General features: G+C 37.8%; 1 protein-coding gene across 1 annotated transcript; it reads right to left on the reverse strand.

Annotated features, from left to right (window-relative positions):
• Positions 1 to 578: 578 nt before the first annotated feature.
• On the reverse strand, positions 579 to 7938 carry SPIC (Spi-C transcription factor). Its single transcript, XM_058023533.1, has 4 exons — positions 7818 to 7938; positions 6033 to 6145; positions 4960 to 5068; positions 579 to 1006 (listed from the first exon to the last, which is right to left on the reverse strand). Exons 1-4 carry the CDS (start codon positions 7921 to 7923, stop codon positions 579 to 581), a joined length of 756 nt encoding a protein of 251 aa, XP_057879516.1. The 5' UTR covers positions 7924 to 7938.
• Positions 7939 to 16516: the final 8578 nt, after the last annotated feature.

Consider the following 16516-nt stretch of genomic DNA (forward strand, 5'->3'; position numbering starts at 1 on the left):
CATGTCAGGATCTGTGCTAAGATATGTTAATTTAAGTGATTAAGGATTAACAACTTGGTCAACAGGTGCACCCTCGTGTGGACTCTATCAGCCAGCCTGGCATTCACTCAGAAAATGTCCTTTTATAAAGAACAATGGTGAAAAAAGCAGACAGCAGCTTCCTGCAGTTGGCAAATCTCTTCCCTTTCTAGCTTAGGGATGCAGCAACCGTGGTACAACATCCCTTAAATTCTGATTGCAGATATGCATAAAACTTACAGTGAGTGTTGTCACAATGTCCACTAACAGACAAAAGCCTTGATCCTATTCTTGAATATATCAGCTTGAAACTGCAGTAATTCCTTTGACTAGCATCATGGAGAATAGAATGTGTTCTATAGCTGCTGGATTTCTTCAAGAGGCAATGACTGTATATCCCTAACTTCAAAAGGAAAAAACTACTAGGCCAATATAATTTTTTAACCTTTCCTCTTCATGTGTTTGTATGATGTCTTAAAGGAAAAGCTATGTACAGGGAAGAGTTTCTGTGCTGGAAAGCATTGCAGGATAACAAAGGCATGTTCATGTGACAGGCAAGTCTAGCTGTTAGTGTGCTGTAATGCATAACCATTGTTGTACATGTAATTATTGTAACTGGTCCAGTCATCTGCACACTGATATTCTTGATTAGGCTGAATGTAGGGATGATAAATTGTTTCTTTTCCCAAGAAATAAGCTGGAGCAAGTCTCTTTAGAACAACAGCACTGAACTGGTATGTCAGCTTCCTACGGATCTTAATGATTTCACCTGTTCTTCCATAATTCCTCAGTGCTCTGGCCATTTTCTGGTAAGTCATGATCTTGCGGTTTCCCTTTCTTTCTCCCCACAGTTCTGCAAGTTTCTCCTTGTTTTTGGAGACAAACTGGAAGACACCATTTGGCTTATCCACCCACTGGATGCAGTTTGCCATAGCTGGATCATAGAGAGACTCATGGAGGTATTCAAATAGTCGAAGCTTTTTTCTACCTGCATGAAATAAATCACAAAATGTCAGAACTCAACTCGTGTGTCACTGTCATATTTTCTGAAAAATCCCTTTGCCAGGATTTCTTCTCCTGGGAAGATGAGAAGCCTCAGCTTCTCCTGTGTTTGTTGCTCTGGAATGTGGTCTGGAGGTTGTTTATCCAAACTTGAGAATTTTTTTTTACTTAATGATCAATCATCATCGGCTGTGTTGCACTTTGAGGAGTCAGTCACGAGTTTTTCACTATCATTCTTGTTAAGCCTTCTTTATGTATCCTTCTCTTTCTTTAGTATAGTTTTAGTATGGCATTCTTTAATATAATATAAAATCATAAAATAATAAATCAGCCTTCTGAGCATACGGAGTCAGATTCCTCATCTCTCACCTCGTCCTGGGGACCCTCACAAGCTCAACACTTGTGCTTGTTTTAAAAGATGGGCAGTTGTCTTTTTCCTGGAAATGTCTTACAGGCAAAAGCATAGCTAAACCTAGTAGGCTGTCCCAAATTAAAAGATCAGTATAAACTATTCAGTGGAAATCACAGAGATGTGAACAACACAGAGTCATGGGAAGGGACCCAGAAGGATCATCAATTCCAACTCTTAAGTGAATGGCTCATACAGGGATCAAATCCACAACCTTGACATTATCAGCACCACACTCTAATTCTGAACAGATCTGTGGTGACAGAAGGGGATTTGGTCATCAGAGCTTCAAGAGAAGGTTATGTGGGGATCATGACAAATATCTGGTGACTTCACTGTGTGGTAGGTCTCAGAAGCATCAGTCTGCAGACACATGCTGTGCAGATGCACACTCAAGGAACTCACAGTAGGAAATTACATTCTCAGAGAGGCAAGAAAGAGGTTCTGGAGAGCCAATCTGAATTTTTGAATAAATGGTTTCCCTGTTTATTCAAAACTCAGAGATTTTGAGATGATGGTTTTGTTGGGTTTGTTTCAGGAATGTTCTGGTGATGCAAGGTAGTCTCTGATATAAGAAAGGGTAAGTGGGTGAGCAGGAAAATCAGGTTAGTTTTTAACCAGAAACCTCATGTAATCAAGAAGGAGATAGATCTTCTGGTAGCCTGTGATATTGTAAAAATCTGCAGAAGTGTCAGTTTGCATTCCCATGCAGAAAAAAGCAAGCTTGGTACTGAAATATTTGCCAGTTAATTAAGTGCTTCTCTCCACAGGCTCAGTTCTCAAACTTCAGTTTCCTAGTGAGGCTTATTTAGTTTCACATAGATCTTGTAGATTCTACTCTATAAAGTGTTTTTAGTTCCCTTCCCAAAGCCAAGGGTGATCAAGAAGCTGCTGGAAGGAGGAAGAATTTAAGATGATCAGACAAAGAGGAACATTTTGCAGAAGAGAGAATCTGTGCAGAAGAACATCTTCCACTTTAACCAAAGTGGAAATGAGCAGCTGCACCTAAAGTTCATAAAGTCTTGTCTTGTGTGGCTATTTTAAACTAGGAACAGGGGAAAAGTGACAGTTGCTAAGGAACACTGAGGTCAAGCCAAGACATCTGTCAGGGATGACAGTAACTCTGTAGCTGGTGATAAGGAAAGAGGAGAGAAGTAACAGTCAGATTGGGAAGAAGAAGAGCCTGAAATCAGAGGTACTTTCCAAAAAATTAATAAAGTTTCATTATCTAAGTAGAAATTGGCCTGTGGCCAGAAGGACATATTCTAGTAGAAACACACAGAGATTACTAAGGAGCTGAAAAGGAAACCTGTGAAGGACAGTGCCTTGTCAGAGTGGGCACTTCTTAGGAGGTGACCCCCTAGGGCCCCTCCAACCTGAATTATCCTACAAACTGATGGTAGAACAAACAAGACCAAGGGAAAATGCATGGACTACTGTGGGCTACATTTCTGCTGGAAAAGAATAGTGTAGCCATGTCTGCAGCAGCACCTGATTTAGTGCTGTTTGGCCTCTCAGTTCTGTGGTCATTTCTGTCCAAGTTTTTATTCCTGGACACATCACCTTTAGCTGATGTCTTTGTTGGAGAGGGCTAATTTGCTCTTATGTGTTTATGCAGCTGTGTTTGCAGAGCCCAGCTGTTATCCCCAAAGTGCAACACACCAGTTTCAGATTGGGTCAGTTATCAGATCTCTGTACTGTATCTCATTGCATAAGGCAGTGATGTTCATCTTCAGGCCCTAAACATCAGTCCAAGCCAGCAGGTGAGTGCCTGCAGGTTTCTTATGTGGTATTGGAGACAAGCAGATTCCTCCAGAAGGTGTTTCAGAGCATCTGAATTAGATTTCAGTCTGAATGGTCCTGAAGCCACCTAATTTTCTCAGGGAAAATGCATCCAATTCAATTCTGAAGTGCCTCTCTTGACTGCCTCCATTCCACTGAGCATGAGCTCAGATCATGGAATGGTTTTGTTGTGACTGAACTGGATTTTTTCAGAGGAAACCTATTTCAAAAGATGCTTTCCAAAAGCATATCTACATCAGTGTACCCTTCAGAACTTGTGACCAGCCTAAAGACTGCCCTAAATAAAATTTTGTGAAACACTTTAAACACAGGATTTGGGCTCTCAGTGCTGATGGTTTTATCTACAGATCTATTCCTAAAAGGCCACTGTACTTGCTAGTGTACAGAAGATCTCTTATGTCTCAACAAGAAACTAGAAGGGCTAAATTCATCCAGTACAGTGAAAATAGTCCCCCACATCACAGTTTCTGGCAGGAATATCACCATGGACACAAAGAAACCTGTAAGAGGGCATAAAATGACCCCATAAGAACAGTCAATCCAACCTGCAAATAAGTGCAGGTTGTCTTCTGAAAAGGAAGACTGATGACAGTGTACAAGAAATAGCAACAGGAAATTAAGTTTAACAGAGCAGTAATGACTGAAGGTCAAGTCAGATACTGACATGTAAAATTCCCAAATGCAACCCTGGATAAGACTTGGAAAAGCAACATTTTTCTATTTGAAAGGTTTTCATTTGCAATGGTGAATTTCAGCAATCTGAAGTTGAAAACTGCAGAATAGATGGTGGCTACTCTTCCCACCATCCCAAAGAATCTACGGTAGCAATAGTAGTAGTAGTAGTAGTAATAACAGTAGTAGTAGTAGTAGTAGTAGTAGTAGTAGCAGCTATTAAACAACAGAGACCACAGTGCTCAGCATCAATGGGCAGAGACACCACCAAAAACTGACACCATGTGGTTAAAGCTGAGAAAAGGGGATTTCAAAAACCCAGCTAAATCAGGAAACTACTTCAAGAGGCCTCATGGTCAAAAGTAGGTACAACAGCTCAGAGCTGAAGCTGTGAAAATCTCATCCAGCAGCCACAGAAAGGATGCTGAGTCCCTCCTCACCAAAAACCCAAATAATGAATGCAATTAAAAAAATGAAGTACTGCAATGACAATGTCACACAACCAATTCTTTGCAAAATAGATGCCAATTCAAGTAAACTCAACCAGAAGGAGCAGGAAAATAGCCATAAAATGCTATTTTGCCACTAGAAGTCACAAAAGCTGAAAGGTGATTTGAAAAGTAAACTAAGAAAGGCATAAAATCCAGCGTGCAAAAATATTCATGTATGTGAAAAACCTTTAAGAAAATTACTGCTTGTTGGGCCACATGAAATAAAATATATGGTATAAATGGATAAAGATGTTATTGATAGCTAGATTTACTTATCTGCATCAGACTTCATCCTAAATGATTTGAAGTGAAAACATATCTCTGGTTTCATTTTCCATGTGGTAAGAAATGATGGAATAATTTAATACTAAATTTATCATTTATTATAATCTTATAAGATTTAGAAGTTGGAAATTGAACATTAGTATCCTAGTCACTAGTAAATGTTCACTTTTTTTTTCCTGTTGAAACTTAAAAAAATTAGGTAAAAGAGAAAGCATGATTTGCTAAGAGGTTTTTTAAAGTAACATAAATTACACATCAAGATATGATCTTTTTACAGACCTTTCCCTGCTTTTGGCTGGCCAGCAGCAGCATGCATCACTTGACTTTCTGGAGTATTCTGCAGTGTATGGTAGACAGTCTCATCTGCATAAAAATCCGCTGCACTGCTCTTCAGGAATTAAGACAATAAAAAGTTACTAACAGAGTACATTCTCTGAAAAAAAAAAAAAAAAACAAACCAAAAACAAACCAAAAACAAACAAACAAAACCTTGTGGCAAATAATTGCATGAAGCCTTCAAAATGCAACTTTTCATCACCTCACCTCACCCACGGGAGACTTTTCTCAGCCATGAAGGCACTCAGTGTAGTGTACCAGTAACAAGCAGCACTAATTCTTGTCCAGGGGCAAGAGCTGCCCACCAGAGGAGAAGCAGAGAGGGAAAACAGCACAACAGCCTCACCCTGGACCTTCAACCCTGCTGCTGGAACCAGAGCAGAGCAGCTTCCAGAGCTAGGAAAATACAAGGGCCACCTCACAGTAGCCCCTACAGACTCTGCAGTTCCCATGCTGTGTTGTTGTTAACCTGCTGGGTGAAAATGGGCCTTTGTGGAATCTGCTCTCCTGAATTATCTCCCCTGCAAAATTCATTTTCCATCACTCCTGGAGACCACACTCCCAATGCTTTTATATGGACTCTAATGGCTGAAGCTGTGCTCAGATAATGCTGCTCTTTCCAGAACTTTTAGAATAAACTGCTGTTGGAGAAATCAAAGTCATGGCTCTTTTTCACAGCGACAGAAGCCACATCAGTGTTGGAAGTTGTTGTTCTCTGTCTGTTTCTAGGTAATACAAAGAAGCTTTTGTCCTATAACTAATTCTCTAGTAGGTTTGCTTGTTAGTTGTCATGTTATGTGATGAACCACAGAAGAGCATCAGAAGCAAACTGTTGACTCCTGAAAAGACATTATTAATCACATTTTGCAAATATTTCCCAAGGCAGTTTCAATTGAATCATGCCTGGCCAGACCAAATTTCTGTTAGCGCTAGCATAATTATTTGTATGAGAAATCCCAAATGAGCAATCAGCCTTCCAGTTATGTCTGACTGTTATCAGAGGTGAGCTCACTCACAATCACGTTTCTCCAGCTGTACCCTTGCTCCTCCACAGATGGTGCTGCACAGTAACTGGGGCTTGCTTGGAGGTGGTGGTGATGGTTGATCACAGCCAGGCAGTTTTTATAACCTGAGAATCAGGAGGAGGGAGCAAAAACCAAGTGAGTAATAAAGAGAGAAGAAGGAAAAAAGAAAAACACAACAGCAAATTTGACATGGTGCTGGGCCTGTCAAAAAACATTTATCCTGCAGCTGCCTTCTAGATAATAAAGTGTCTGGAGCCAAGATGTTCCACATCTGTAGGTTATCCAGCAAAATCTGTACTGCTGCTGCAGATCACACCCTTGGGCTGGTTTTGTTAGCCCTCACAAGCATGGAAAAATGGAAAGCAATTTTTTTAAAGATAAAATGTCAGATATTTCATAGCATCATGAAATTTTTTGGTTACTGGATAACAGAGGGCCATACAGACCACCAGACATAGGTGGTGGCTATCCAGTATGAATTGGATAAGACATAGGTGGTGGTTATCCAACATGAATTGGATAAATATAGACTCTAATTATAATAATACACCTAGAAAGGAAAAGGACTGTCAGGCAGTTCTGCAGGCCATTAGTACAATGCAATTCAGAGTCTCCAGTGGTGAATGAAGTAAAGGAGAGTCAGAACATCTGCAGAGCCTGAAAGAAGGACATAGAAGGAACCCAAGAACTTGTGATGCTTAAAGAAGCATAGGAAAACACCAGACTAAAGACATTTGAAAACATTACCCACTTCAAGTGGTCAGAAGAAGATATTGGAGGGTATGGGTACATCTATTGCAATTGGAAATGTGGGTGCAGCTGGGGACAGACTAAACACTGCATTGCAAGGGTTTAATAACTCCATCAGCCCTAACAACATATATAAGGAAGAAGATTGCAAGTAATTAGATATACTGAATCCTCCCTCCAGCATGTGTAAATTACCAGTGCAGTGGAGCCAAAAAATTCTTAACAGCTGAAGATACAGCCCTACTGGTCTTATTTACATTTCATTTTATAGTAGATAATATGTAAACCAACTTCCTCATATGAAAGGCATTTCACACAAAAGACAGCAGGTATTTTTTCTGAGCATAGAGGGTTTGTGATGCAGCCTCCTATTTTCCTTTCCTTGCATTTCTGCTTACAGTGTAAAAACAAAAGCACAAATTTTAAACATTATAGTAATTTAGTTACCAAAACCTTGCCAGAGCTGGAACAATTTACAGTTTCCTTGCATTGTAGGTTTTGTAAAGTATACAATGCTTGAAGTCAAGAAAAACAGTTTTCTATTAATTATCCAGACTCAAATGATCATTCCTGCATTAAAATATTTATTATTAGTGCACAAAAAAATTAAATGAGGAAATTAATTTCAATTGTTGGTCTTTTTTTTTCTTTTGCATTGGGATTCATGGCATAGCAGAAGGGCATTTTGAAGTTAAAACATTAAAACTGGGAAAAGGCTGTTGCACAGCAGTCATATATCCTCTGATAATAGGAAAAGTGAGCTCAATGCACCTGGGCTGCTGCTGGGAGGAGGGTAAATGGGGCCAGTCCAAGAGTTTCCCTGTGCTGTGACCTGGAAGATATTCCCCACACTGGGCAGTACTCATGGATGGGTAAAAACCCTCCAAATAATTTTCCTCCTTTTGATCCGCACAAAACAACCCCTTAATCCACTTCTGGGCACTTACTCCCCCACCTGTGTGTTTCAAGTGTGCTTTCCTGTAAGAAAGCAGCTGGGAAATGAAGCAGAAGGAGGGTGTTTGTTACCTGGTGGACACTGCATTTCTCTGTCAGAGTGCTGCTGCAGCACTTCTAGAGCATCCTCAAAAGCCTGGCCCAGCACGTCGTGGTCAGGAAGGCTCTGCAAGAACATTTTGCTGTCAGGACCCAGAAAAAAAACCAGGCTGGTTCTTGTCAATCATCCTATTTATTATCCTAAATAAATACAGTGGTGCTGTAGAATACACATCCTCCTGGAACTGCTCTCTGGCACGCACCAAGGCATCACCACAATCTTTTACTATTATGAGAAAGTTCTCACTCCTTTGAGGTCCGTGAGACAATTCACACAGGCAGCATTATTCAACTCTGTCAAATGCTTCAAGGTTCATTTCCTTAATTTGCAAAAGGTGTTTACATAAAGGGTGTTATTGCTGGTGGAGAGCTTTATAGTCTGCAATACAGAGATGTTTGTATCACTTACATAGCATTGTTTATCAAGCCAGAGTTATCTTTCAATAACATTGACATGACAAAAATAATTACACATAATTTCTGAAGCAGTTATTCAGAGAAAATGCTACACTGTGCCACTACAGGAAACCAAGTGTGCATTTTCAGAAAACTGTTCATTATAATTTTAGAACACCTTGTTGTAAAAAGCCAAAGACACCCTCAAATTTGAGTTTGACAGAGTCTTCTGCACCATATTTAAAACACTCAATAATGAAAGAGAATATAGGTCTTGTAGACTTACCATTATTTAGATATCAAGACTTGAATCCTGTTTAAAAGAACCAATATTTTTAATATTGTATGTTTCAAAACAAATCATAATTCTCTGAGCATAAATTAAAATAACTAAATGAAACAAATCACTATTGTTTCCAGTTACCGAGTAAAATAACTTTAATAAAAGAGATAAAATGGATTTATTATTAGAAGCTGATATTTAAATTAAATTAAATTAAATTAAATTAAATTAAATACTTGTGAGACTCTACTTTTTAAAAATCTTTTTTTTTTTTAAATAAGTTTAAAGTTTCAATAATGCTACAACATTTAGATTATTATCCACACCATTGCAAATACATTTTTAAAGGCATTATAAAATGCAAATGTGTTATTGCAGACATCGAGTCTCAGTCAACATAACTTCTAATTTGCCCAAGAAAATACTGACCTACATTAAATGCGTGTGTTTGTCCTTTTGGTTCATAGCCAGTTGAAACAAGTTTAGAATTTTTTCCTAATATAGATTAGCATATGACTATATGAACACACATAAACACTCAGACTAATTGTGAGTTCCAGAGGCAAATTTGATTGTTTAATAAACAGTGTAAATAGACACATTTTTGGCCAGTTTAATATGAACAATATTACACAGAAACATATCTTTAGTACCTCCTTTTTAATTTATATTTCTTAAAGAAAACCATAATCAGATATTTTGTCTTGTTGATATTTTCCCCCATCATCATTTACATTATTATTTCAAAGCTGTAAACATAATAATCAATATATCAATATTTTACTCATTAAATACTTGATTATTGTGTGTGATGTTTCAAAATACAAAGGAGAAACAGGATACACAAATATTACTGAGGAAGAATTTTATCCAATACTAACCGTGAATGTTCTAAGCTGGGAATTTTGCCTCAAGTAAGTATGTTATAGGGTACAGTCAAAATTTGCATAAGTGTTTTTAACACTTGACAACTATATGGTGGAATTCTAGAACTCGCTGAAATCAGTGGGATATTTCTCCCTGAGTACAGTGCAATAACTATTTGAATCATCTAATCCAAATCTATTCTAAAACCAGAATGGACAATATCAATAATTTAGCTGCAATGGTGGCCACAGATTCCTGGGGCTCTGGGCTGCAGAAATTAAATCTGCTTTGTAAAGATCCTCACATATTTTCCCCATAATTTTAAGTAATTCACTTTCCTTAAAGTGATTTTTTCTAACTCAGACTCCAAACTGATGCCCTGACAAAACATCTACAGCCACCTCAATGCTTTGCAAAGTCTTAAATGCACAATATAGGCAAGGTACTACTGAATTGTAATACCATTTACACCAATGAATTCATACCAAGAAAGAAAAAGGCACACCTTTAGCAAGCTAAAAAAAAAAAAAAAAACAACCTGGGCACTTACCTAGAAATTCAGTTCCACACACAAAACAAGAATCTGTCTGGTTTTGGAAATGAAAGAAAGACTGAGTTCCCACAGCAAAGGGCTGGCAAAGGGGCTGCATTAAATAGCTGATTTTGGGGAAGTGTTTTGCCTAGGGATTTTTTTGAGAGTATAGGTACAGTAAACTGCCAGCATGTCCCTTCATTCTGCACAAAAGAGGGTGATTTATACTGAAATAAATGAAATTAAATGTTTTAACTATTGTCCAAAACATGTGGGGTTTAAGCATTGGGAGAGATTCCTTTTGTCTATGGCACCTTCTAACAAATCTGGTATTGTGGTAGGATGAATCTGGGGCAGAATTCCACATCCTTTATCTGTCCCACACAGGCTGCACTGGACTTTGAGCTTTTATCTGAACATTCTTGTTAGCCCAGTGTAAGGAGTGGATCAAACTAGACCTCAAAATAAAAGTTTGAAGGAATTTCAGAGTTCTGCTTCAAGGCTCATGTTTGTAGCTCATGCCCAGCATCCAGTACATTTTCAGACAAGCTGTAGTTGATGATCTGCCAAACACTTTCTGAGCAGCTCCAAGACATTCTGTTTCATCCCACAGGAACAGAACTCTGTGTATTTCAGCTCAGAGCTTCTTATTGCTGACAAAATCTAGTCTGTGCCATAGCTCTTTCCAGCCAAGTCTTTCAGAGGCACATTTTGCAGAATTTGCTTGGCATTTGCCACAAAACTGCTGTAAAATAGTGAGTACCTCTTACATGATTTATGGATAGTTTCTCAACCAAGAACCTAGAAAATAACTAGACTTGTTATTAAAGTTCTGTGAAAGCAGTTTGAAGCCACCAACCATTTCTGCTGGTTTCACATGCAAGCTACGTTTTCAAAATTTGCACCAAAACGTTTCAGGATACTTTTTTTTTTTAGTGAAATACATTAATATATGTATGCCTTTTTTGAACTTCAGGTTCTATTTTGCAACATTTCTCTGGTCTGACTTGGGTCTATAAAAGAAAATAAACTGGCAAAATTAACTGACAAGGAGGGAATGTGACAAGGAGAGAAACAAGGGAATGAAGGAACAGCAAAGTCAGAGGACTTGGAGGTGCTCCATAACTGAGCAGCCACAACACCAAAGAGATTGTGGCCCACAGAATGACCACAGTGGAGTAGAGAAAATTAGTAAGAAGGAAGCAGCAGTGGAAGAAAAGGGTGAGAAACAAGGATCAGCAGAGGGAAACCACAATGTCTTGACCCCAAAACCCTGTGCCACTCATTGCCTCACCAAAGGAACTGAGCATAACCTGTGGAGATAACAAGAGGGGAGGAGATGTGTCTGGAGTGCAGCTGAGCCTGGGAAAGGGGAAGGAAAAATAATTTAATGTTTATCTTCTTTGCTTCCCAATACCCAAACCAGCAACAAAATGTATTATATCAATAAGTTAAGTTAAATTCCCAAAGTGCACAAGAAGTAGTGGGAGTGGCTGCGTGCACTAAAGGAGGGTGAAGGTCAAGAGATGAAAGCTCTTTTGGTGGTTTTACCACCATTAAAATGATCCATCTTCCCAAATCAAATTGCTCTGTCAGAAAGTTCTGGTTTCATATGAGAGGCTGCAGCAGAAGGTAGGCAGCTCAGCAAAAGGTTTGTTTTCAGAGGGAATGGGAGAGTGCCATACACAGCACAAACACACAGCATAGGAACAAGAGCAAATGCTGCCTCATAGGGGAGTTTTAAACTCTGGATGGGAGGATGGATTCCAGATAAAAATCTAAAAAAAGAGAATTTGCTCTTCACATCTTAATGTCTCAAACAATTGATGTGCCTGATAAAAAAATTTGAGTATCTGTTAGAAACCACAACATCGAGCTCTTCTCCTTCCTCCATGTTTTAAAAATAAACTTCAAACAACAGAATTATTGTTTAAGTTTCAGAACTTTCTTCTGTCTCTGCTTAGCATAAAGGATACCTCACAGTGATAGTATCACAGTAGAAGCGTTTTTACATCTGAATAAAACCCAGTACCAAATAGTGTATTACAGCACTTGTTAGAGAGTTTGAGAAAGCATAAAGATTCTTGCATGAGGCATTGTTCAAATATAGAATAAAAAGAAGTCTTGCCCTTCCTAAAGGAATTTAAAACTTGAAATGGCAAATTTTCTCACCCAGCATTTGTAGATTTCTTCCAATTTTTTGAATATCAGGCAATATGTAACTGCCCAAATAGACCCCTCAAAATAGAGGGCACTTAATGAAATAATATCCTGAATGTGACAGCCACGGAGACTTTCTGTGTTTCCATACTTGTTCTGGCCCTTGTCAGATGCCTTTGCCACTATTCTTCTGGCCAAGCAACGCTGTAATAAAATTTGCCTTGGGTGAAAATTCACAATAATTACACCACCACAAATATTGTCTCCCTGAAAGTGGAAAAGTTGAGGGATCACATGCCTGTGCTCACCTCCTGAGTCTAACCATGCTGACCAGTGAAGTTTAAAATCTTATGCTCCATTCAAGGCTCAGAAGAAACTGGAAATTTTCTTGCAGTGTAGATGAAGCCTTTGCTCAATGCAGGAGATGCTTCTTCTTTTACATGTAGAGTGCAATGCTAATCTAGACATGAATATCTCACAGTGAATGAGTCTGCAGTCTGAACTTCAAATTAGTGGCCTCAGAAAATCCCTGAATTCAAATTCCTAGCCCTGGAATATGAAGAAAATTCTCATTTAAAAAACCCAACAAAACAACCAAAATCAAATCACCAAACAAAGACAAAAAATAAATGCAGCTTTTTACTAGCCTCAGTACTATTGTTTACCATGATTTTGATCAGATAATTTAGAATAGAACACATACAAAAATACCCCAAATAAAATGAAAGGGAAACATAAAAGCAAACAAAAAACCAATTGTGGCATCATATCATATTAGCAAATCAGATTATGAAACTGACTTTCAAAGTCTCCTATTTCTGTTGGAAAAGTTTAGTCTATACATTAAAAACCACAGTTTTTTATTATTTCAAGTACCAAAAGATGAGGATATATCATAATTTCAAATTTCAAGGCCTCACTTGCCTTACAAATAATTCTACAGATGAGAAACTCTCTACAATGCAAAATATAGATTTTTATTGTAATTGGTGGAGTTATAGTATTGTTTCCTTAGCTGGTGGAAATTGGTATAGAGACACCAAAGGCAAAGGATCTGCAATGATTTCTGCAAACAGAGGTTGACACCATTATTATTTTCACTACAGTAAGGAGAAACATGCTGTGCCAGCCTTAATGTTGCACATACTTCCCTGAATTCCTGATTTGTTTTAATTTTTGTCTACCTTATAAAGCATTGCAGTGGGTTACCAAAAGAATGTAATTTTGGCATTTTAATTCTCATAAGAGCTCTTTATAGTTATTTATGGGGCCTTATTTTTTGAAAGAGCTTTGCCCAAACATTACCTCCAAGTACATCTCATGTGTGAAGCTTTTTACCTTAAAATAGACAAGATATTGAAAATGTTTTACAAATTGAATTTTAAGCCTGAAATGAGAGATTATCTCCATCAGACTAATTTCCTTACCACTAAATATGAAACACTTGCACGTCCCATTGGAGGCCAAATCAATGTGGATTGTAAATTATGATCCAACCTTAAGATTTATTTATTTGGCTAACTTTAGAGCTGTAATAGATTTCACTAAGAACCATTGAATAATTACAGTCATGAAATTGGACATTGGGATAAATTATTGCAGAAGTTAGGTCTAAGCATGGAATTACCTCTTCCAGGGCTTAAAAAGAGAAGATCGGCATGGAAGCTGAGATTGCATGAGTGGGAAGATCAGTTTTTCAATGGAAAAACCACATCTAAAGGGCTTCCAGGGATTAAAAAGAGAAGATCAGCATGGAAGTTGAGGTTGCACGAGTGGCAAGATCAGCTTTTCAATGGAAAAACCACATCTAAAGCCCCCATCTTACAACCAGAGCCAGTATATTGGTCCAAATGCTCATGTCAGCAAGGCTTCTCAGGGAGCTTCTTCTTTGGCTTCATCTAACCAAAGGAAGTGAATTTCTGATGGGAAACTCCGTTGAGATAGAAAACCAGAAACCACAACAGAAGCAAAAGGAACTAATCACAAAAAGTGCATTGGGGAAAAATACAAGAACCAGCCCTAACTAAAAGAAGACTCTGAAGTGAAATATAAACAAATAATTTTGATTCATTTACAGGTATAGTGAGTACTGTCAAGTAGTGGGATAACAAAAAAAAAAAAAAAATCCTTCAGCAGAAAACTATCAGAGCAAGATGGGAATGATATGACAGCATTTCATAAAACTAGCAATGAATAATGGGAAGAGTTCTGCTCTAGATCTTTGCAACCTATACCATTCTATTACTTGATGATTAGAAGGTGAGCCTGGTAAAGGATAAAAGTGAAACCCTTTCCCTGAAAAAGAAAGCAGATAGAAAGAAGAACACAGTATTTAAATAACCCTTAATAGTGAAACTGGGGAAGCCAAATAGAAACTAACAGTTTTCCAAGTAACTGAGCTATTTGTGGAAGACACATGCTTTCAGATTTGAAAGGCACTTAGATCCCACAGGATTAATTCAACACTCCATTTTAATTCCCCCTAAACCATAAAGCTGAGAGTTGAAAAATGTTAAGTCTAGGTGACAGAGCCTTTTCAGCTACAAAGAATGGAAGGAAGCAGTTGTGTCTGCTTCTGGAAAAGCTAGAAAGAGAGACATATAATAACTGCTGTAGCATCTGCAACCATTTAGAATTAAAGGGCTGAAGCAGACATATAGAAGCAAACAGAATAAATGTAACAGAGTTGTAACATTTTTAAGACAAGATGCATCCCAGGTTCAGGCAGACAGAACATGTAAGCATCTACTGAAGCTCTGCATCTGTAGCTGTTGAACAGGAAAAAAATCAACTTTCACCATTAAGCAGGCCCTAAATTATATTTAAATCCTCTGGAAATTACCAGCATTGGAGGAATATGGCCATAGCAAAAAGGGGTGGAAGTAAATCAACAGGCCAGCCTGAGATCCCCAAGTTCATTGAGGATAGAAATAACAATACACTATTAATGAAAACACTGACATTATGCATTAAAAGAATACAACATGCTGTTTTTATTATAAGAATACAAGCTGACTTTCATCTGAAATGAAATGCAACAATCTACAGGATTATAGTATAAGGCCTATGAAGTGTATTTATTTAATTTATAACTTCAAAATAGGCAGAAATTGTATGAGTATAAAATAAATAAATTTCCACTTTAAAAAGTGGGAAATGTTAAGTTTTCTGCACCATCTTTCACAGAAAAGGCACAGTTTCATCAGAAGAGCAAGAATTAGAAAAAGCAACTGTATATTTGCATTAACCTCCTCAAAATTAAAAAGAGAAAATATTTTGGGCCTTCAACCAAAAAATGAAATATTACATAGGAGTTTTTCTACAGCTATTCCTGCTGCAGGTGCTTTATATTAAATAATTATAAACAGGATACACTGGCAGGCTGGACCAAATTCTCTCACGTGCAACAGGAACATCAGCTGCCCTTCCCAGGCAGATCCATTGCGAAGCAAATATGCTCCTGTTTTTTCTTTTAAAGAAAAATGTGGAATCACATTTTGACATCACCTCCATGGAAGTTATTACCACACTACATGACTGGTGCCACAATGTTAAGAAAAGATTTAAGCATGCAACCATCAAAAGCAGAGCTGTTTGAGCCTCTGACAGAACCTCCATTTTCAAGGACAGACATCTGCATTTACTCCCACCAGAGAGTTGGGCAGATATTTCTCACACAGTGCTGAGATGAAAAATATTAGTCAAGTCTTGAAGGCAGGTCATCTAAAATGAAGGAAGCTGTAAAGCTGTGAGGAAGATGGTAATAAATAGTTGTGAGAGGTAACCAGTTGACAAAGTTCACTTGGAAATGCAAAAATATATCAAATGCTCTTGAGTCAAAGTAGTTAGAATACAAAAACTATTAATAGCCATTCTTGGTGTTATAATTATCATATAACAAAAACCAAAACGAAACAAAAATCCAGCACATTCTGTCTTTGAAGGAGTAGAATAACATTGGATTTCTGCCAGAATTCTAGATTTTAAAAATACCCCTTAAGGAACTGCAGAGCAGTAAAAGAAATTCTTTAGAAACAGAATTCCTGTCACTACTAAACTCTGACGGTGACTGAAAAACAGCTGTGCCAAAAAATGGGGTTTTATGCTTTGATGAGGCAAACAGTGATGTGGGCATAAAGTGCTATGACTAGCAAATAATGCTTCCTATATTACCAGGAAAGGGCTGAAGAAGTACTTAGACTTTGGGGATTTTTACAAACTAATATTAAAGAAATCCTGTATCTTGATGGTAAGGTAGGAGACGTGTCAGTAAAACAACTTCCTGGCCTGGAACCTTTTTTGAAAGAGGATTTTCCAAAGCCGAGTGGTTTTTAATTTTTAAATTTTAAATTTCAAATGAAGCTGTCATTTAACAATGGCTTCACACTCTTTTCCATTTCCGTTTCAGGTGCCTGCATTTTGAATTATCATTGA

This window comes from Melospiza georgiana, chromosome 4, assembly GCF_028018845.1.
Source record: "Melospiza georgiana isolate bMelGeo1 chromosome 4, bMelGeo1.pri, whole genome shotgun sequence".
Classification (NCBI taxonomy): Eukaryota; Metazoa; Chordata; class Aves; order Passeriformes; family Passerellidae; genus Melospiza; species Melospiza georgiana.

Bases quoted from the DNA above. Each gene is read 5' to 3' on its own strand.
- SPIC (XM_058023533.1), bottom strand. From the start codon at position 7,923: ATGTTCTTGCAGAGCCTTCCTGACCACGACGTGCTGGGCCAGGCTTTT. The intron at 6,146-7,817 runs GTAACAAACACC...CCTGATTCTCAG, and splicing joins AGAAATGCAGTGTCCACCAG to GTTATAAAAACTGCCTGGCT. The intron at 5,069-6,032 runs GTGAGTGAGCTC...TAATTCCTGAAG, and splicing joins ACAGCTGGAGAAACGTGATT to AGCAGTGCAGCGGATTTTTA.